We start from the raw sequence: 20243 nt of genomic DNA, 5'->3' as shown, positions 1-20243 counted from the left end.
TTTTATAATATATATATACATATTAGAAAAATAAATTTTTAATAAATTTTATTATAAGATAATGAGATCTTCAAAAAATATGTTTTAACATAAATTATTCTTCTTCAAATTATACAGAATTAACCTGTCATATAAAAATAATTCGCAAATAGTTTTAAAAATTAAAAATTTATTAAGACAAAAATGTTCCATCCAAAATTTTTTAGAATCAATTGTAGGTATTTATTCTATAAATAATTTCTCCTCTATAAAATACAAGGTACAAGTCAGAGAATATCATTTTGCCAATATGATAGTCATGATTACAGAATGTAGTTCATTAAGCAGTTTCACCATCTAGGTTTATGCATTTATATTTGTATTACATTTAAAAACGTATATATATGACAAATCGGTAATATAAAAGTCTTGAATTCGTACGAACCATTAATCCAACAACTCACAATATAAATTAATTCAAGAATTATATACTAATTTGAGATTAATCTCCTCCAAATTCATATCTACTTCATCAAATTCAGGATCCAAAGGAAAAAACACAAACAGTCACTTTGTTCAAGTTAGTCCCAACATTTCATAAGATAAGTCAGACTAATAATAAAGTATTGAGTCAACAGATATCATTCTCCTCTGGAGTTTTATTGAGGTCAAAGGTTATGATGGAAGGTTGGTGTCCTTTGGAGACAATCTCATCAGAACTATTTGGCACAACGTCTCCTTCGAGCATTAAATCTTGAACTATCTCGCCTGTCTCTTCTGGAACTTCTTGAGTCTTTTCCCGAGCCAAACCTGACGGATACACCATAATCAACCAAGTTAATAGATTTTACAAATTTTACAAAAACCAAATTACAAAATAGCTCCATGTTATAAACTGCTGGTTTGGCTTACGTTCCCAAAGTTTCGTAAGACCTCTTTCTATAAGAGTGAACTCCTCCCGAGACGCAATTTCAAGTTCAACTAGCAGACTATTCTGATAGCGTGCCTGCACAAATTTAAAGAGGTTCCAGCTGAAAAGGTGCAGTAATTGGTAGCTAGAAGTCATCAACAACACTAATCAGAGGCAGTTTCTAGATACTTCAGCAACATTTAATGCTTCACGTTTCAACTTAAGAACATGCTAAATGGACATCGTGGTATCTAAGTAACTAATAAAGTACCATTCAAAAACTCTCATTTTCAGAACCAACCAGACCAAACAGAAATATAAATCATGTATAAGTGTTCTATTCTACCTACACATGAACATGCTAAGGTCAACACTTGGAATCTGGAAGGGGAATATAAGATAGAAGAAAAAAAAAGAAAAGGAATACAAGATACAATAAAGAGGAATAATGTATGAAGCCATCCTGAATCAGATTGATAAAACAATCTTCAAAATAAATTCCAGGAAAGATATCAAAATCATTCAAGCACACAAAGTACTAAACAGAAGAAAGAGTACAGGGAGTATCTTAGAGAGACCAGATCATTCAATAAAATAGGAAAAAAAAGAAAGAGCAAATTACCGTGTTTGCACCTCAATATGTGACTATGGAAGTAAATTTACTAATATAACTTCTACATCAGCAAGTAAATTATAAAATGAAATCTGTATCTTTTCTAAAGCTTGATGCCAAGTGCTAGGTCAGCTACTAGGCTGCCAGCAACTACATACAATCAACAAGAGCTAGAATCCAACCCATTTATAATATTCAATCACGTTCATTTCACTAACAGGATACACTAACAATGTTCCAACTGAAACAAGAAAATATCACACTAATACAGTAATATTACAATTAATAATTTGGAAAATCCTTCATCATGCTTCAGTGTACAAATCATGCTTATTGCAAGATTCAATGAAGAAAATTAACTTACTAAATTACATCCACCTCCAGTTCTTGGTTTTCAACTCTCTTCTTCCGAACAATCTCCTTAGGAAGTAAAAAGAAAAATAATGGAACAAACTAAGAGGAAAAGGGAAAGACTTGAGGTATACTAGCTTAAATTGCTATGATCCCGTTGGAGTAAATAACAATTTACTATAACATGCTATCGTGCCTGCTCAGATTTGAGAGTCAATTATTCAATATTTAATCTAGGAACATGCATATATTTATTTACTTTCCCATTCAGTACCTCATTTCACAAAATAAAGGTTAGCAACCAGCCATATCACCATTGAATTAAACAATTGTACCAAAGATAATAAAACACATATTTACTAGCATACAGGATAATACACAACTAACAGAAAAATGCGAGAAATTTGCTTACTCATTGAATAATTCTGCACTTTCAAAAAAAATTACTGGAAGAAAGAAACTCTAGGTCCAATGCCAAATATTTGAAATGGAAAATAAAATTCCTTCCTTAAAAAAGAAAAAGAGGTATATTATATTAATCTGAGAAATAATAAAATGATAAATTAATATAGTATTACAATATAATGTATAGGTTGGCGAACTAACCAATATAGAAATGGAAATGGGTAAATCAAAATGGTAAAAGCGATAACAAGGAGGATATTTTTATGCTTGGAAACACCCAAACTGAAAGTATCAAAATCTATAGTAGAAATATGACCAATATAAAGGAGAAGCTGAACAACACATCCCGTATTTATCCACAGTCATGTGCGTATAGGTGGGTTATTCTTACTCTTCTACTTTCACATCAATAATTTGATGATACATGGCTTAATAAGTAATTATCTGCTGGTTCCTAACCCAAATGTTTCCGTGTTTCACAATTGAGGAAACATAGCCATGTCAAAGCACGTAGATAACTTGATAACTAATTGGAACGTGATGATTGAGTTTAGGGGGTGTTCAAGTTCAGTTGACCTTTATATGTTTAATATTTAATTCTTAAAGAATCAGTTTGAAGTTCTTATATATTAAAATTGCGGAACGGAAATTATATGAAATCTAACTGACCCATTAATTATATCAAATAAGAACACAAGATATATAATAAAATAAATGAAGACTTCATTTGAGTATGGAATACATAGGATTGACTCATTATTTTGTACATCTTGTGAGGTTGTAATTATCTTCAACTAACTTCTAAGCTATTAACTGTATATTATTCAAGAATTTCATAACCAATAATTGCTTTCTTTCTTTCATTTGTTCAAGCATTTGCTGGTATAGTTCTTAAAAAATTCACATTAAAAGTAGTTAGCAAAGCAGAACTATAAGCCATCTTTGCTAACACAATAAGATTAATTATTTGGATTCAATGTACCTCCAGAACCAGATATTGAAGTATTTTAAATTCATCACTGTTTTAAAGTTTGATAGACTTATAATGTATAAGCATTTCTTATATAGTTTTAGATGCAGCTTGATGATGAAATATAATGTATAAAAAGTTCTGAAATGTTTCAACTTTTAACCTACCTGAATAGAACAAGTATAAGCTGAAGGAAGCTTTGATTCTGGAGTAGGAGCTGTGATGTTATGGGATAATATAGCTCCAAGGACTGTGATAAGTCTAAGTCAATGTTATCAAGCTGAAACAAACATAAACATGAAAATATTAATGTGTGAACAGTGATATGATACATGTTATAGTCAACGCGCTAATAATTTATGCATAATTTTCAACCCCTTTGAATTGTAAGTACCTATGCTAAAGTCATATGGTCATCAAGCAATTCCATAATAACTGTAGTATCTATGAGAAGAATAATGAATTTATAGATTAAGAGGGAAGAAGATTGTGTAAGGAGCACATTTTGTAGCATAAGAAAAGGGACTAGAGAAAAATTAAATAATGCATAGGAGGACAATCAATAATATTTAAAAAATGAACATTAGGGAGAAAAAGAAGTTAATTAAGTTTAAAAGTTTCATCAGAATAATATATTATATGGAAAACAATTATTTTTTTAGTGAGGAATATGATGCCTTGGTGTAACTGATCAAGACAAAGACTAAAATAATCTTGGAAAAGAATCAAGAGAAAAAGATAAGTTGACAATTCAGTTATACTAAGAGAAGCCAAGTTGTGAGCTTTTTTACCCAATGAACAAGTGTAATAATCTTAATCTTTGCCTCTTATTTCCAATGGCATAGAAAAACACTGATATACAAAAGTTCTCTGAATATATATCACTTTCTATCGAACTTTAAAATAGTGATGAATTTAAATCCTAGTATAGAACATCTCAATTTCAGAAAAGATTAACAGGACAAGATTAATTATTTGGATTAATTATTTAGAACATGATGATTGAGTTTAACTAGATTCCAATTATTGAAGTATAAATCAACAAGAAAAATAAGCAAAAAGCTCTAGTTCAACTTCAGGGTCAATTGACCTTTTCAATATTAATATTTCAGAAACAAAAAAATGGCAGAAGTTCCTTCTGCGCTGTACATTGATTCTGCATCAACATTAAATCAAGTTCATAGAACAACATCAAAGGATAGAAGCTCAAAAGTCATTAAAAGAAGATCACCTAGAAGCCCTGCTCCTGAGGTATCACTTTCTTTCAAATTAATAACACTGTTTCCTTAGCAATATGTTATGTCTCGGAACTTGGAACCTTTGCAACACAAAATCATACACAATTTTGGTTATGCAGTTTTATTATATTATTAGACTAAGTTTTATTTGTGGTAGAAACTCATGTATAGTTGTGTCCATGTGAAGTTGACAGTTTAGACTGTTAGATAATTTGATATATTTAAAGACAACTGGACGCGAGTTTTCTTCATTTTTATTTGTGATGTTAGATAGATATTAAATGGACTTTTTAAGGAGAGTGGATAGAATAAGCTACCCTATCTACTGTTATAATAACCGGTTATTGATTCCATTTATGTGTAAACTGTGAAGGTTGATGGCATTATTGTATATGCAACAATTGTGATTGAAATTTGTTTACATGTGTCAGAGACTCAATTGATTCCTTTGGTATTTTTTTATTGTATTCTGTAATGTACAATTTTTTGTTATAATTTTGCTTTTGGTATTAGAGGAAAAGGCCAAGCTAAATACCTGAATTGGAATCTCAGGTTTCTCATCTGAGAGAGGATTTGAAGAAAGTGAGGGAGCAGCTAAGTTTATCTGAATCATGCAAGAAACAAGCTCAACAAGAAGCTGAGGAATCCAAGCAAAAACTCTTTGCATTGTCTCTCAAACTTAATTTAGTATTCAAAACAGACAGGATTATGAATAAAGACTTGCTTGACTTGAATGGATGGAAAATAATTCAGGAATAAGAGAACATACAGTTCATAGATAGTTTGATAAAGCACCCAATATTCTTGCTTACTAAAAGTGGATTCTACTTAATTTAGTCAACCACACCGTCATGCAGGAAATACATTAGTTTAAGCCAAATCGAAAGTGCAAAACTGGATTTCAATATGAAATTGCACTAAGCACAAACATATCAAGACTCAGGGGTTTAGAAATTGGGAAAAAAAATCAAATCTGCATGTTAAATTGGGGGAGAAAATTGGAACATACGAGGGAGAGGATCGTTCCTCACATGCTTTTGACACCAAAAGTTCACATGGCACAGGGATGAAATTGATGCAAAATTAATTTATGGACAGCCACTCAAATTAAATTGGGGGAGGGGACAAGAACAAACCTGAGAGAGGGCAGAGGGGGCGATCGACACACAGCAGGGCAAGGGCAAGGGGGAAGGCTGCCGACGATGACACCGGGATGGATGGTTGGAGCGACCACTGATGACGTCACGACGGTGGTAGAAGGAGACCTGCGATTGGCGCCTATGCTCTGCTAGGGTTTGCGCCAAAAGAGGGAAGGTTATTGGCGCCGAAATGTATTGGTTAGGGTACTTTAATGAAACAACCCCCTCCCCCCACCCTGTTATTAGATGCGATTGGGACAAAAAGGGCAACCAATTTGGATCTATTGGAGGCGGACCATCAAAACACATCAAGAACTACAGCAGCTCACTCGAATAGCAGTGATCTGGAAAAGGGCTGGTATTTTACCGCAGGTAAGAGCTGTGTCCCTTGTAGTGGTAGAAAAGAATTTTTTTTTACTAAGTGATTCAGTTAAATTATTACTGAAGTTTGATAATAGTATAAAGGTTTCTATTAAAAGAAAAGGACAAATACCAATTAGATTGAAGGACGGTTCTTTAAATTATATTTCTGATATTTTTTTTACTCCTAAATTTGATTACAATTTACTAAGTATGCGATAATTATCTAAAAAGGGATATAAGATGATAATCTATGATGGATATTACACTGTGTTTGACAACAAAGAAAGGTTCTTTGACAAAGCAAAGATGATTTCAACAGAATGTTTCCAGTAAAAAATCAATATGTTAATCCCTCTTGCATGAGTTATGCGATACATGATAATAGCTGAATGTGGTATATGCGATTTGGCATTTTCATTTTTTAGGCCTGAATTATCTGTTAAGAAAAAGACTTGTTTTTTGTCTACCATAGATTCATATTCTTTAATGTATTTTTGAGATTTGTCAAATGAAAAAGAAGTATAGAGATTCATTCCGTACAGAAAAAGTCATGGAGAGCCAAAATTGTGCATTCAAATTTTTGTTCCGTTGAAGTTCCAGACACTGTTGGTAGCAGGTACTTTATCACTTTTATTGATGACTTTAATAGATATACATGGGTATATTTTCTGAAGTAAAAATCAAAAGCATGTGATGCTTTCAAGATTAAGCATTTGTCTAAAAAAAAGTGGGTGTAAATCAAAATTCTTAGAACAGACAAGGAACAAAATATCTTGCTTGTTTAGATTACTTTAAACAACATGGAATTCAACACCAACTAACAACTAGATATACTCCTCAACAAAATAGAGTTGTTGAAAGAAAGAACAAAATCATCATAGATATGGTTAGATGTATGCTCAAGTCAAAACAAATGCTTAAAATATTTTGGGCAAAAGCAGTCGCAACAACAGTTCATCTTTTAAACAACTGTCCAACAAAAGGTATTCATGATAAAACTCCTGAAGAAGCTTGGAGTGAAAAGCAACCTTCCATTTTCAGATCTTCAGTGTTGCTTATTATTAGGAATAAGCAGTATGACCATGATCCAATCTATCATGTGTCGAATAATTTGTTATTGTTATTATATTAAATGGTTAATATAATAAGGTCTTTGATTAAATTTAAAGATTTATCATTGTGATAGTGATCATAATGGTAAGAGTTAAATCTTTTATAATTTAATTCAAATTATTCTTGGGAACATTAATAATCTGCTCTTGGTCATAGAATTATTAATAAGGACATAGATCTCTCTGTGTGTGTAATTAAATTTAAAGATTTATCATTGTAATAGTGATCATAATAATAAGAGATAAATCTTTTATAATTTAATCCAAACTGTTCTTAGGGACATTAATAATCCGGTCTTGGTCATAGGATTATTAAAAAAGAAAGTATAGGTGAACAACGCATATAGTAAACAATGCGAACAATGAATTAAAAAAGGAATGTTAAGTTAATTTTAAATTTCAGTAGATTCTTAATTAATTAATTATTATCAGTTTTTAAAATTTAAAAATTTAGGATTAGCACCCCTAAACACATTCACACTACGTACGATTACTCCCAATCCTACTGTAATAGAATTTTTGACGTCCACTGTGTAGCCTATACAATGCCCCTCTGGTCCACATCCACAATTTGCCGTCATCGCCGGAGGCAGCTTTGTGGCGAGGTGCCTTTCCTTCCAAGAGCATTGTTGTCTTCCGCACCCCGTGCAGTCACACCTGTAGTTGTTTCATGATCCTATGCTCTCGCCTTCATTGCGGTTTTCGACCCCAGGACCACCCCGAATGTTTATTTTTCATGCAGATGGGGATGATTATTTTTCATGCGAGATGGGTTGCTTACCATTACTAGGGGTGTTGGGGACGGCTTAGGGTTGACGATGCGATGAATCCGATTCTGTGGAGCCAACGACGGCGCGAGATGGTTCCTTCCAGGGGCCAATGATGGCGGCGCCGTCGACGGTGGGGATGCAGGAGGTGGCGCTGTGGATGGTAAGGGCCAAGGTTGTCAAACTCGCGAGTCTAGGTAAACTCGTGGAGCTGACCTAGACTAAACTCGTAGACTCGACTCGTAGACTCGTACGAGTTTACCTGTTATACATTTTTTATAAAAAAATATATATATCATGTATAATATATATATTTACTCAGATATAGACATTCAAACCTAACAATTTCAACATCAAAACACATAATAAATTAACATAATACTACAATTACAAGTTACAACAAGTACTTTGGTTCACACATTTAAATCCTTCACAAGTATCTATCTAGTTCAACATAAAACACACAATTACACAATCAAAGGTTCATAAGACAACCAAAACACAAAAGAAAACAACAAAGCAACAATTAAATTTCTAAATTCTAATAAACTCTAAAACTCAAATCCTCCAATATCTTCATCTTCCATGGCATCAACATCATCATCTTCATCATCTTCATCAGAAACATCATTTCTTTCAGGCTCAGGTTCAACACGGCCAACAAAATCAGTATCATCATTCACATGTTCATCTTCTTCCTCTATTAAATTTTGTTGTGGATCCCCAATAAACTCATTCTCACCTCCCTCACCCATGTTGAATTCATTACTATTCATACCTGAAATAGCAAATTCATTACTATTTGGATCATCATTAGTATTGTCACTCGTTGGCAAGTGAGAATGCTCAACACTTTCAGCAATATTTTCATTAACATCCTCAGTTATCCACTCATCATCAGAATGCACTGCATCAAATTCAAGTTCTGGATTTTTTCTAATTTGCTTGCCCTTTAACTTCAAATTATACATCACATACACTAAATCATTCATTTTCTTTTGATGCAACCGATTTCTTCTCTTTGTATGAACCTACAAACATATAGTGCCAATAGTTAATAAATATACAAAAATTAAAATTAAAATAAATAATGAATAGTTCTAAGGAAGTAAGGATTAAGGAATCACCATTTCAAATGCACTCCAATTACGCTCACAACCAGATGAACTACAAGTTAAGCTTAGAACTCGGATAGCAAACTTCTTTAGTTCTGGACAGCTATCTCCATAGAAGTCCCACCACTCAGCAGGTAGCATGGTCTTCCTACTACTCTTTGCAGTTTTATTACCAAAGAGGCCTCTAGCATAATGAAAGTCAGGAAGCTGTAGACCAACCTTTTTCCTTTCTTCCTGGTTAGGAACCAGTTTTTTCAAACAACTATATAGACCAATCTTAATGTCAGCATCATCAACCATGAAATTTGATTCATAGTGATAATGAGGATTAAGATAATATGCAGCTGCATGCAATGGTCTATGCAATTGACTTTCCCACCTTCCATCAATAATTTCCCATATAGGTTTATAACTAAAAATAACAATGCAAATGAATAAAAATAAGAAAATTAAATAAATAACTGAATATAACAAGAAAACATGGTAACATGATACATTGATAATCAAATATTAAAGCTTTCAATTAGTCAAGACTCAAGATTACCTCTTTTTAACACAACCGAAGTTAGTCTTGATTGTTTCTTTGGCGTTTCTCATGCCTTCAAAGATGAAACCCATGGCTGGTTTTTCATCTGAATCAACCAAGCGAAGGATTGTAATGAGAGGAGTAGCAGCCTTGAGGCATACAATATTCTTCCATAGCCTACTATCCAAGGCCATGTTTTGGACTCTTATTCCTTCAGGCGTTGATGCAACCTTAGTTGTCTTCCAATAAGCAGAAGTAAACATAGTCATCAACGGTCCTTTATTATCATGAAGACAAGTGAGAGTCAAATAGGCAGTGGCGAATCTTGTGGCACTTGGCCGAACCAAGTCCTTTCCCTTTGTAAAATTCCTCAACATGCTAATGAGCATACTCTGGGAGTAGATAAAAGTGGTGATTTTTCTTCCCTTTTTTATGGTTGTTTCATGCACCTTTAGCTTCTTTTCAAAATTCTTCAATATCAAATCTATGCAGTGTGCAGCACATGGTGTCCAGTACAAACTTTTTCTAGTCTCCATCATTCTTTCTCCAGCAGCCTTATAATTAGCAGCATTATCTATAACAATTTGGACTACATTCTCTTCACCAACAAATTCTACGGCATCTTCTAGCATTTTGACAACTTTATCCGTTGTTTTTGAGATGTCAGAAGTGTCCAATGAATAAAGGAAAACTGTTCCTTTAGGGCTATTCACCAAGAAATTACAAATACTACGCCTTTTTTTATCAGTCCATCCATCCGACATGATTGAACAACCAGTTCTCTTCCACTCTGCCTTAAATTCGGTAAGCATTTCATCAACATTGTTCACTGCTTTTTTAATTGGGTTTCTCTTAACTCATGGTAAGAAGGGAGTTTGTAGCCAATTCCATATCTCCCAACCATCTCACAAAATTTTAAAAACTCAGGATTCTTAATAACATTGAAAGGAATAGCACTTGTATAGAAAAATATGGCACATTGTTGATCACATTGTTCTTTTAGGTCCTTCTTCATCATTTGATTTATTGTGATTGAACTTGAGCCCCTTTTCCTTTTGTGACAAAGTTGCAAATATCTTTCCCCTTTTGTTGAGAATTGTCCTTCTCCTTTTCTGTTTGTTCAGGATAATCCTCATCATCACCGAATCTTCTCTTCTTCAATGATGCTTCTTTAGCCTCCACACAGACTTTCAACATCACAGCCTTAACTTCTTCAGATACTGAAGCACAAGGCTCTGAATCCTCTTTAGTACCGGCAAGATGATGCTTGAATCTATAAATCCCTTCGCTTATAGTCTTTGAGCAATAATTACACTTCACTTTTTTACCATTTCCTTGAACATCAATCCCATGTTTCCATCCTATATCACTTCTATTTCCAGTTGCATTTTTTCTCCTAGAAACAGCAGGTGTAGGTCTAGGATTACTAGGAAGCAAAGACCCTGTCCCTGAACCAACATTCTCATACATTTTGTATTTTTATCCCTAAAAATCAACAACCCAAATAACAAATTCAGATTCAGATTATCCACTAACTAAATTCATAACTAACACTAGTTTCAACTACACTTACAACAATAATGTTCAAAGGTTGAAAACTTTTCAGCATCAGAAGACTTAATCATCACTCCAATACTCACCTTATCACACAACAGATACATTTTCATTTAAACAAGCGCTGATTAAGAGAATAAGGAGGAGAGCACATTGCAAATTACAATTAAAAACTTAGCCAAATTCTAAGATTGTTGATATGTGAATTACACTAACTAAACTAAGTAACTAACACAGTAACACTAAGAATTCAGACTTCAGAGTTTCATTCAGATATTTCAGAGTTTCAATTCAGACTTCAGAGTTTCAATTCAAATATTTTAGAGTTTCAATTCAGACTTCAGAGTTTCAATTCAGACTTCAGAGTTTCAATAAACTAAACATAACTACATAAGTACATAACAGAAGCAGAAAACAAAAGAAAAAATATATAATGATAGCATTTGAATATATATGATGTTTTCTCTTCTGAATCTAATCATAAGCACTATCCACACATTTTAACCATGAAGCATGAAGCATGAAGCATGAAGCACAGAAGCAGGCAAGCAGCATCAGTTTACTAACTTATTGACGCAACAGCAGTTTAATTTTTTTTTTTCAACATATCAAACGCAGATCAGGGCCTTAATAAATTTGCATAATTGAATAATTAATACCAAAATTGTTAGCATTTGAATTAGTTTAACAAAATTACCTTGGAGATCGGCAAAATTGAAGCAGATTGGCAGTGAAGCAGTGAAGCAGAACATGGATGGGAAGGGAGGGGAGGCAAACGCAGTGAAGCAGAACACGGAGGAGTGCGACGGCCGACAAGGGTAGAACAGGAGCGGTGAACCTTCACTGCGTCGTGGTGGGCTCTGGCGCTCTGCGACTCTGTGGTGGTGGGCTCCGGCGCTCTGCGACTCTGCTTGGTGGTGAGCTCTGGCGCTGTGCGACTCTGCATGGTGGTGAGCTCTATGAGACTGTGACTCTGCGAGGCCTCTACGACTCTGCGTGGGGTGAGCGGTGGGGGATGAGGGATGAGGCGAGGGGAAGCGACAAGGCGAGGTGGGTGGCGTCCGGCCTTTGCGTGGTGGCACAGACAACGGCGCCGGTAGATGGTGGCGATTAGAAGAAGAGAATGAGGAGTGAGGCTGGCCGTGAGGGCTTGGTGGAGTCACTGGAGTGTGAGGGAGTAAGGATTTCGAATTAGGGTTACACTTACCGAGTTTGGGTTAGCTGTAGGTTTTTTTTTCTGGGCCAAAATGACGCCATTTTGGCGAAAATGGGCAACGAATTTAAACTCGCTAGCAAACTCGCGAGTTTGAGCGACTTTATCCGAGTCTAGCCGAGTCAACCCGAGTCTACCCAGAAACGAGTTTGTTTCCGAGTCAACTCGATTCCACTACCTAAACTCGTAAACTCGTATGAGTTTACGAGATAACTCGCGAGTTTGACAACCATAAACCCTAAGTTTAGGGTTTAGGGGTTTAGGGTTTACGAGTTAACTCGATTCCACTTTGGTGCACTCTTGTAGCTGTCATCGTTGGGTCTCTGACCCCACACTGGTTGAGTAGTACCTTGCTACCATCCTTTTTCACACAACAATGCTGCAGTATCTCAACCAGGTTCGAGATAGCATCACGTGCAAGGGAAAAATCTTCAATCTCTTCACAACCAAGTGTCACAACATAGCTCAATGCAGAGTATAGTGCACTGTATTGAAATAGTCTGGCCTTTTCCCTCGAATCATTCCCCAAGTCAACAATGTACTGTCCTTTGCAATCTTACACCATCACCTAAGGATAATAGTTTTTTGGGATTTTCTCCAAACCATCATACTTCATCACACAAAATATATGTGAACACAATATGCCATCACTATCCCACATCTTACACTCGCACTCAATCTTTCGGTCATTCACATCATATAAAACGTTGAATACCTTCTTTGGGTTACCCATTTTACAAAACCTTACACGATGGTCGTGTTGATGCTCACCCTTCCCTGAAACAATAGCGTCGCAACACCTTTGATTTGCTTCTTAACGTCCCTGGAAACAACTCTTGTATATAGCTTCGATGCAGACAACTCTATTGCATCTAATACGATAGTTAACACTAGCGTGTAATAAGTATAGTAAAATTGTGTAGTAACCTCGTTGTTCCGATAGTCTTTTACGACCCTATCCAAGTTGTGAACTAGTTCAAGAATGCTATTCGTTGACTTTAGAAATGCTTTAATGAAAGAATTGATTCTTTCACATCTTGACATTGTCCTATATCCGGCACAAAAAGTCTCCCTTAAATAGATTATTGCCCAACTCTTTTTAATGTCATACGTCAATTGCACCCACGTATTTTTGACCACACTGAGAAACTTGACGGATGTCTTCAAATATCTCTTGAACTTGTCAACATCAAAGTTTGCATAGATAGCCTTCTTGAATACTTGCTGAAATTCAATTTCCTTTACCTGTTGGATATAAGTTTTCTCCAGATGCCATGCACATAGTCGGTGCTTGGCAGAAGGCATCATCTCCGCAATGCCAGCGTGCATTGCCTTATCACCATCCGTGACAATGAGGTTCAATTTTTTTTGTCCAATAACATCCAAAAGGTTCAGAAGAATCCACCTATAAGTACGGACCTCCACGTCCTGCAGCCAGACAAATCCAAAAATGTAAGTTTGCTTACGATGATTCGTCTTGGAGAACACCACCAGAGATTTCTTGTACTTGTTCCCATGATATGTCGCATCAAATGCAAGGACATCACCAAACAACTCATAATGAAATTTCATGATACCGTCCACCCAGAATAAGTTACTCAACTGATTATTTATAGTGTTTGCTGTGTTGCCGTCCAAGATTCGTGCTCATCGTTGACGGTGAATATAGTTGTACAAATCCCTTTTGGTAAACCGAAGCATGTCGTAATATCTTTTATATTTATTTAAATTTTTATTTTTATAAATTTAAGAAATAAACAAAAATAATTTTATTAATCATAAAATAATTTTTCTATTTATAATTATATAATATTTATTAATATTAATTTTTTTAACACATACTTAAAAAATGTAATAGTTACCAACTAACTAACGAATTATTAAAACAAAAAGTAATAATTGATTTAGTATAAAAATAAAAATGCAAAGAAAATATAAAATTATGTATAATTATTTAATTATGACTAGATCAAATGATTTAATCAGTTACTTAATGATTAAATTAGTGACCCATTAATTTTTAATATTCTAATTGTATGGATTACCGATTTGATTTGATTTTGATAATTATAATGATAAAAAAAGAAATAAAAACAATAAAAATGAGAAATAATTCAATCATACTGTATATATACAAAAAATCAATAATACATTATGATTAACTTAATTAATTTTTAGTGTATTCGTAATAATTTGAATATTAATTAGCATATAATATCACTAAGGGTCCTTGCCAGTTGCCAAATGTTTGGAGCAGTATTAACTTCAAAATTCCGACCATTGGAGCATTGGGGGAGCAGCAGGAGGCTTCTTTGACGCTCAAGCTGAACGCTGGTGTACCGAGGACGCGCGGGTCTAGCAGTTCATCCAGTTTGCATTGAATCGGACGGTTTTCAACTAATTTGAGTGGACTGGTTTAAGTGCACGTCCGGCTTAATCTAAAATTGAACCGGACAGGCCGGTCCTATACTGATAACCAGAACATTGACCTCCTAACTTATTTCATCGTGGCTTGATCCCAAAGAAAAGCACTTTTTAAAACATCAAAAAACTCGCGAGCCGCAACATCTCGGTGTCTCCCTTCTCTTCGTTATTCTTGGTTGCTCAAAGTTAAAATGTCGATCTTCGAGTACAACGGGAGTGCCCTAGTGGCTATGGTTGGCAAGAACTGCTTTGCCATCGCCAGCGATCGGAGGCTCGGTGTCCAGCTTCAAACCATAGCCACCGATTTCCAAAGAATCTCAAAGATACACGACAAACTCTTCATCGGTCTCTCTGGCCTCGCCACCGATGCCCAAACTCTGTACGTGCCAATGCATTTCTCTCTTCTTTTTTTAATCAATTAATTTAAAGTTTTCATTTTGTTTTTGTTTTGGTTTGATCTTGTTTGCTTTGCTTGTAGGTACCAGCGTCTGGTTTTCAGGCACAAACTGTATCAGCTTAGGGAAGAGAGGGATATGAAGCCCGAGACCTTTGCTAGCTTGGTCTCTGCCCTTCTCTATGAGAAAAGGTAAATGCAATTTTAATTTTAGATCTGTTTTGAAGCAAGGTTTATTTAATGTTTTTTAGGGTTTTAACAAATTGGGGTTTTGAACAAAAATTTGCGTAACAGCTTGAGAAATTCCCCCAATTTTAGGACAGCAATTTGACCCTTTATGGTTAACCCTCGAAATAGAGGGAAGCTAATGGGAAGCCAGAAAATAGGAATTACACTGGCATAGTCTTTTTACTAATTTCACTGGTATTCATAACTAATGTCCACTCCACTATGGTGATGCTGCTTATTGCTACTTAATTGAATAAAAGTCACTTGGGGGCTGTTAATAAGTTATGAATGAGTCTAGTTAAAACCCATGGTAGAGAAAAACTCTAGGAAACCTTTTATAGTTAATGTCATATTGAGGAAGTCCTCATCCTTAGTTCTCTTCACTCTGTTACATTAAATATGATTGTCACCATTAAGCTATGAACTTTGTGAATAAGTGATGAATTTATCTTAAGCTCAGTGTGCTTTTTTTGAGTTCCAATTTATGTTTTCTCAGAATATTTGCAGCGGATCATTCTTGTATCTTTACAACCATAGCATTTTGGAGCTTTGCCACTATTTTCTAATCTGGATTAACAACTATGATGTTAATAAACACAGTAGCTTGAAATTCTTAATCAAACCATACATTGTTTTGCCTTTTCAGGTTTGGTCCATACTTTTGCCAGCCTGTAATTGCTGGCTTAGGAGATGAGGATAAACCATTCATTTGCACAATGGATTCAATTGGAGCAAAGTAAGTTAAATTGTTTCAAATTATCCATCATTTCTTGGCTTTGTAGGTCCATGCAATAATGTTTTTGCACAATTACTTGTTATTAGTACCTTTCAGAAGCCAAATACATTGTCTGAAGCCAAATTTCTTCTTTGGAAAATTTGATATCTTGTAATGTAATTGGATGGAAGCATAGGGTCATGATCACCTGCAAATGTGACTGTTTTAGAAATATTTTATTCTTGAAGGTTTCTAAAGCCTAATAATTATGAGTTTTGATCTAGATTGAAAACGTTAAAAAGCACATGCATCAAAGATTATATCTATGTGTTACAAAGTACTACCTCCATAGAGAAAACTTGCTTGCAATGTTGCCATTTGATCTATGTCTTGAACTCCCACGACTATTCTCAAGCTTCAACAGATTATGGTTTTATCTATTAGGGTCGAATTCAGAGACACATGGGGGAGTATAACTCTAAAAAATGTGCTGTCCATGCAATCGTTTGGTGTATTTAGTTGGAGTATAACTCTAATCTCTAATAGAGCCTTTTGGACAAGTAGGTCTTGTGGGATTGATTATAGATTATGTGTTGTGTCTACCAGCTGCAAGACACAATCTAATTAGAGGGATCTCCATATTTGATAGTAAACATTTCAGAGCCTTGCTGTTTTATATCTGTGTGTATAAGCTAGTTGGTTTTTGTGATTTTCACATTAATATATACATATACTATCTTCATATGAGAATTTTTCAAAATTTTTAGGATGGCTAGTGTCCCTGCTCCTCACCACTCTTCCTAAAATCTGTACCTGGTATCAAGTACCTTTGATAGCCAAGCATTAAATTTTGATTTGAATCTCTCCCCCTGCCTACCTCTCTAGTGCTCATCCTCCGTCTACTATTTCCTGTAATATGCAATATTCAAAGTTATTTTTTTCTTTTAAATTTTTGAGGTGATTTTTTGTTAGTCATGTCCGTTCTTCCTTCTAATTATGAAATAATATGACTGTTGTATGACTTTATTTTGAGCTATCTGTATGTGATTCTAAAAGCATTGCCATCTCTTATATGCAGGGAGCTTGCTAAGGATTTTGTTGTTGCTGGCACTGCCTCTGAATCTCTATATGGTGCTTGCGAGTCAATGTTTAAGCCTGACATGGTGTGTCCCCAAGTTTGACTTGTTTTTTCTTTTATGTGACCCTTTTCTTTGTCTCCTGTGGTTGTTTTGTGCACTATGTAGTCATGCCTATTTTTTTTTTTTTTGTGGGTAGTGCTTTAGTAGGAAATGTTTGTTTTCAACTTATTTATCCTGAACGTCACTTTTTAACTTAAAAAGAGAAATCATTTTCCAGATACTTGATAAATAAACTTCTTAACCAGGATTTGGAAAAAAACGTTTTCATCTTTCTTTTTTTCTTTCCTACTGGATAGATTCTTAAAATAGTAGCCTCTTAGAAAAATTAGTTTTCAACTTTTTCAATTATACAGAAGGTTGTAGTTGTAGCATCGCTTTTTCAGAAGCTGAAACAAATAAACTTTAAAATTCTATAAATGGAAATCACTGGAAAAGAAAACTCTAAATGGGTATATGCATAGTATAGTTCCTTGTAGTAGATTGAAAAATCAATCATGTGTCTTTTACATTATAGTGCATCATAGATCATAGTTATAGATTAAGCTTAAGTGTGAACATGTAGACGAAGGATGAAATCATCATAGATTGTAAAACTGAATACTGCCAAATTAGTTGATGACTTGAACTTGAAGCAGATGATGCGGAAGGTCATGCTAGGAGCAGTGTTTTATAATCAGATGTTTATATATGGTAGCACGTGTTCAAACTAAATGATAAATCCAAGACCAAAATTTTCAATATGTTATGTGATACAACCATTTTGCATTTATTCAATGAAGATATTTTGTCGTTCAATTTAAAAACACAATGCACAGCAAGTGAATTCACAATGGCATTTTCTTCATATGAGAAGTTTGTCTAAATAAATTATAAAATAGTGTTGCATCTGTAAGTCTGTAACTGTGTAACAACGTCAAACAAACGAGTTATCAAGTTACAAAAACATGACACCAATTTTGCAATAAGATGATATCCAGAAGTTTGATGGTGGAATACAAACAGAAAAATCCATTTAATAGTGGCACAATTTAGTTTCAGAAATCAGACTGTTGCACATTGTAAAACTTTTGATTTAGCTTCAGGTATTTCTTATATATTATTCTATATATTATTTTTTGAAGATAAGATCTTTTTTTCCCCTCTGTACCATCATACAGGAACCAGAAGAATTGTTTGAGACTATCTCTCAAGCTCTGCTGTCATCAGTAGATCGTGATTGTTTAAGTGGCTGGGGTGGACATGTCTATGTTGTGTGAGTTTGGAATTTTCATTTATAGTAACTTGGTCTTGAGATCTTTATATTAGTTGTCAATCTTGGTTCTAAGTAATTGCAAAACTTTCTATGATTCTTACCATTATACTAGCCATTATACATAGGGAAAGTAACTTTTATTTGGGTTGTGGGGGAGGGGGTTGTTTTAAATTGGCCCATTAACTTTCGTGCTTTTCAGTTTATCGTCATATTAAAAGGGGATGTCATTGGCTTTCATGACATGTCATATTGTGAAATGGTTTAGTGACAATTCACATACAGGATTAACAAATGTAATGGAGGATTAGAGTGGTCGACAAATGAGAAGGTTTTGCACTAAATTGCAAAAATAAAAATAAGGGATCAAATTAACAGAAAAGAAAGGCCCCAGGGGGAGGGGGATTGCATTTTCGCTACACAAAACACACCTACAAAAGCATATTCTTAGTTCGGTTTCATGAATCGTTGAGGAATTATATGATTAACGGTTCTGTTTTGTCCTTTCACTTTTGCAATTGTTGATGAAAGTGGTACGAATGGGCTGGCTTCTGATATGATATTGGGTCATGTGATTTATATAGCCGATGCCACTTAGTGGTATAAGGCTTAAATGTTTTTATGGGTGGGCATGGGAGAGAGAGTGTTATTCTCATATATATAGTTTTGGCATTATGATGGAGTGGGCATATGGCGAAAATGGCATGGCAAAAAAGTATCAACAATTCCGGGAGGAGTGGCCACTGCCTTGTAAAAGTGACTGTCCGAAACTAGTAAGGAACATAACATGAACATATATGATACAGAGAATTTTAAATTCTGATGTGTCCTACAAAATTTTATCCAAGGGGTAATTTGTAGGACGATACAACTATCACGCACACAAACGCATAGTTATATTTATTTTATTTTATTTACAATTTTAAAGAAAGGGTATATTTGTTATTTCAACTTAATTGTTTATTTCTCTTATACTTCTCTTGTAACTTATTTCCTGGCTTAAATATTTGTTACTACCTTGTTCTACACTTTTGTTTATTTTTTTTTTCTCTGGCTTGTAATCATGGTGGCTTATTGTTCATTTGATTTCACTCATGCAGTACACCAACTGAAGTAAAGGAAAGGATCTTGAAGGGAAGAATGGATTAACCAGTTACACTCCTCAGATCACATGTCAATTTAGTTTGGAACTGAATGGTAGTCTCCATTTACCATCCACAGTGGGTTTATGGATGCCATTATTACTGTCTTCTTTATTCGCCGTAAAACAAAAAAAAAAAAAAATTTGAGTTCAATATTTAGATTATCAGATGGAGGAGGTTGGAGTTGGGATGCTTGTCAATTATTGTTATTGTTAATCCTCGAAATGTTTTTGCTTCCAAAGTACAAGAATGATACAGCTAACTTGTTGCCAACTTCGAATTTGCCAGATTTTTAATTAAAGTTTGGGGTTTAGTGATTTCTATGATTTTAAACCCTAAACATAATTATATCTAGGTAATTACTAATTTGTATGTGTTAAGTTGAGCAAATACGAAGCACCATTGGAAACATGGGGTTAATATTCAAATCCGTGGTTTTTGAAAGATTAAATTAGTCATTTTAGTTCCTAAAAGATAAATTATAAATTAAATCGGTTTTTTTATTAGTTAAATGATATGTTACGATAAGTACCACATACTAATGTCACGTTATAAAATAATTAGTTTATGTATCATGTTAATAATACCTGATATGTCGCATGTTATAAATTTATTTAGAGTTAAATTAGTCTTTACAAATAATATATACATAAATTATTTTTATTTCTAAAATTTTAAAAATTGATTAAATTAATTT

At 34.3% G+C, this 20243-nt stretch overlaps 2 protein-coding genes across 2 annotated transcripts; one reads left to right on the top strand and one right to left on the bottom strand.

The window, feature by feature from the left end:
* LOC107641031 lies at positions 586-10252 on the bottom strand. The gene is made up of 6 exons (XM_021123930.1): positions 9507-10252; positions 8975-9374; positions 8474-8878; positions 8361-8381; positions 892-985; positions 586-789 (listed from the first exon to the last, which is right to left on the bottom strand). Exons 1-6 carry the CDS (start codon positions 10250-10252, stop codon positions 611-613), a joined length of 1845 nt encoding a protein of 614 aa, XP_020979589.1. The 3' UTR covers positions 586-610.
* On the top strand, positions 14767-19866 carry LOC107644020 (proteasome subunit beta type-3-A). Its single transcript, XM_016347792.2, has 6 exons — positions 14767-15058; positions 15158-15265; positions 15948-16037; positions 17095-17179; positions 18313-18407; positions 19505-19866. The coding sequence occupies exons 1-6, from the start codon at positions 14871-14873 to the stop codon at positions 19551-19553; spliced, it is 615 nt and encodes a 204-aa protein (XP_016203278.1). The 5' UTR covers positions 14767-14870; the 3' UTR covers positions 19554-19866.

This window comes from Arachis ipaensis, chromosome B05, assembly GCF_000816755.2.
Source record: "Arachis ipaensis cultivar K30076 chromosome B05, Araip1.1, whole genome shotgun sequence".
Lineage (NCBI taxonomy): Eukaryota > Viridiplantae > Streptophyta > Magnoliopsida > Fabales > Fabaceae > Arachis > Arachis ipaensis.
The sequence above is the reverse complement of the archived record's forward strand: the minus strand, read 5'-3'. Positions and strand labels throughout refer to the sequence as shown.

Excerpts from the sequence above, each read along its gene's own strand:
- LOC107644020 (XM_016347792.2), top strand. The coding sequence starts at position 14,871 with ATGTCGATCTTCGAGTACAACGGGAGTGCCCTAGTGGCTATGGTTGGC. Across the intron at positions 15,266-15,947 it reads GCCCTTCTCTATGAGAAAAG|GTTTGGTCCATACTTTTGCC; the intron begins GTAAATGCAATT and ends TTGCCTTTTCAG. Across the intron at positions 18,408-19,504 it reads GGTGGACATGTCTATGTTGT|TACACCAACTGAAGTAAAGG; the intron begins GTGAGTTTGGAA and ends TCACTCATGCAG.
- LOC107641031 (XM_021123930.1), bottom strand. The coding sequence starts at position 10,252 with ATGTCGGATGGATGGACTGATAAAAAAAGGCGTAGTATTTGTAATTTC. Across the intron at positions 9,375-9,506 it reads TTCGGTTGTGTTAAAAAGAG|TTATAAACCTATATGGGAAA; the intron begins GTAATCTTGAGT and ends TGTTATTTTTAG. Across the intron at positions 8,382-8,473 it reads CTGAGCCTGAAAGAAATGAT|AAATTTAATTGTTGCTTTGT; the intron begins GTTTCTGATGAA and ends ATTAGAATTTAG.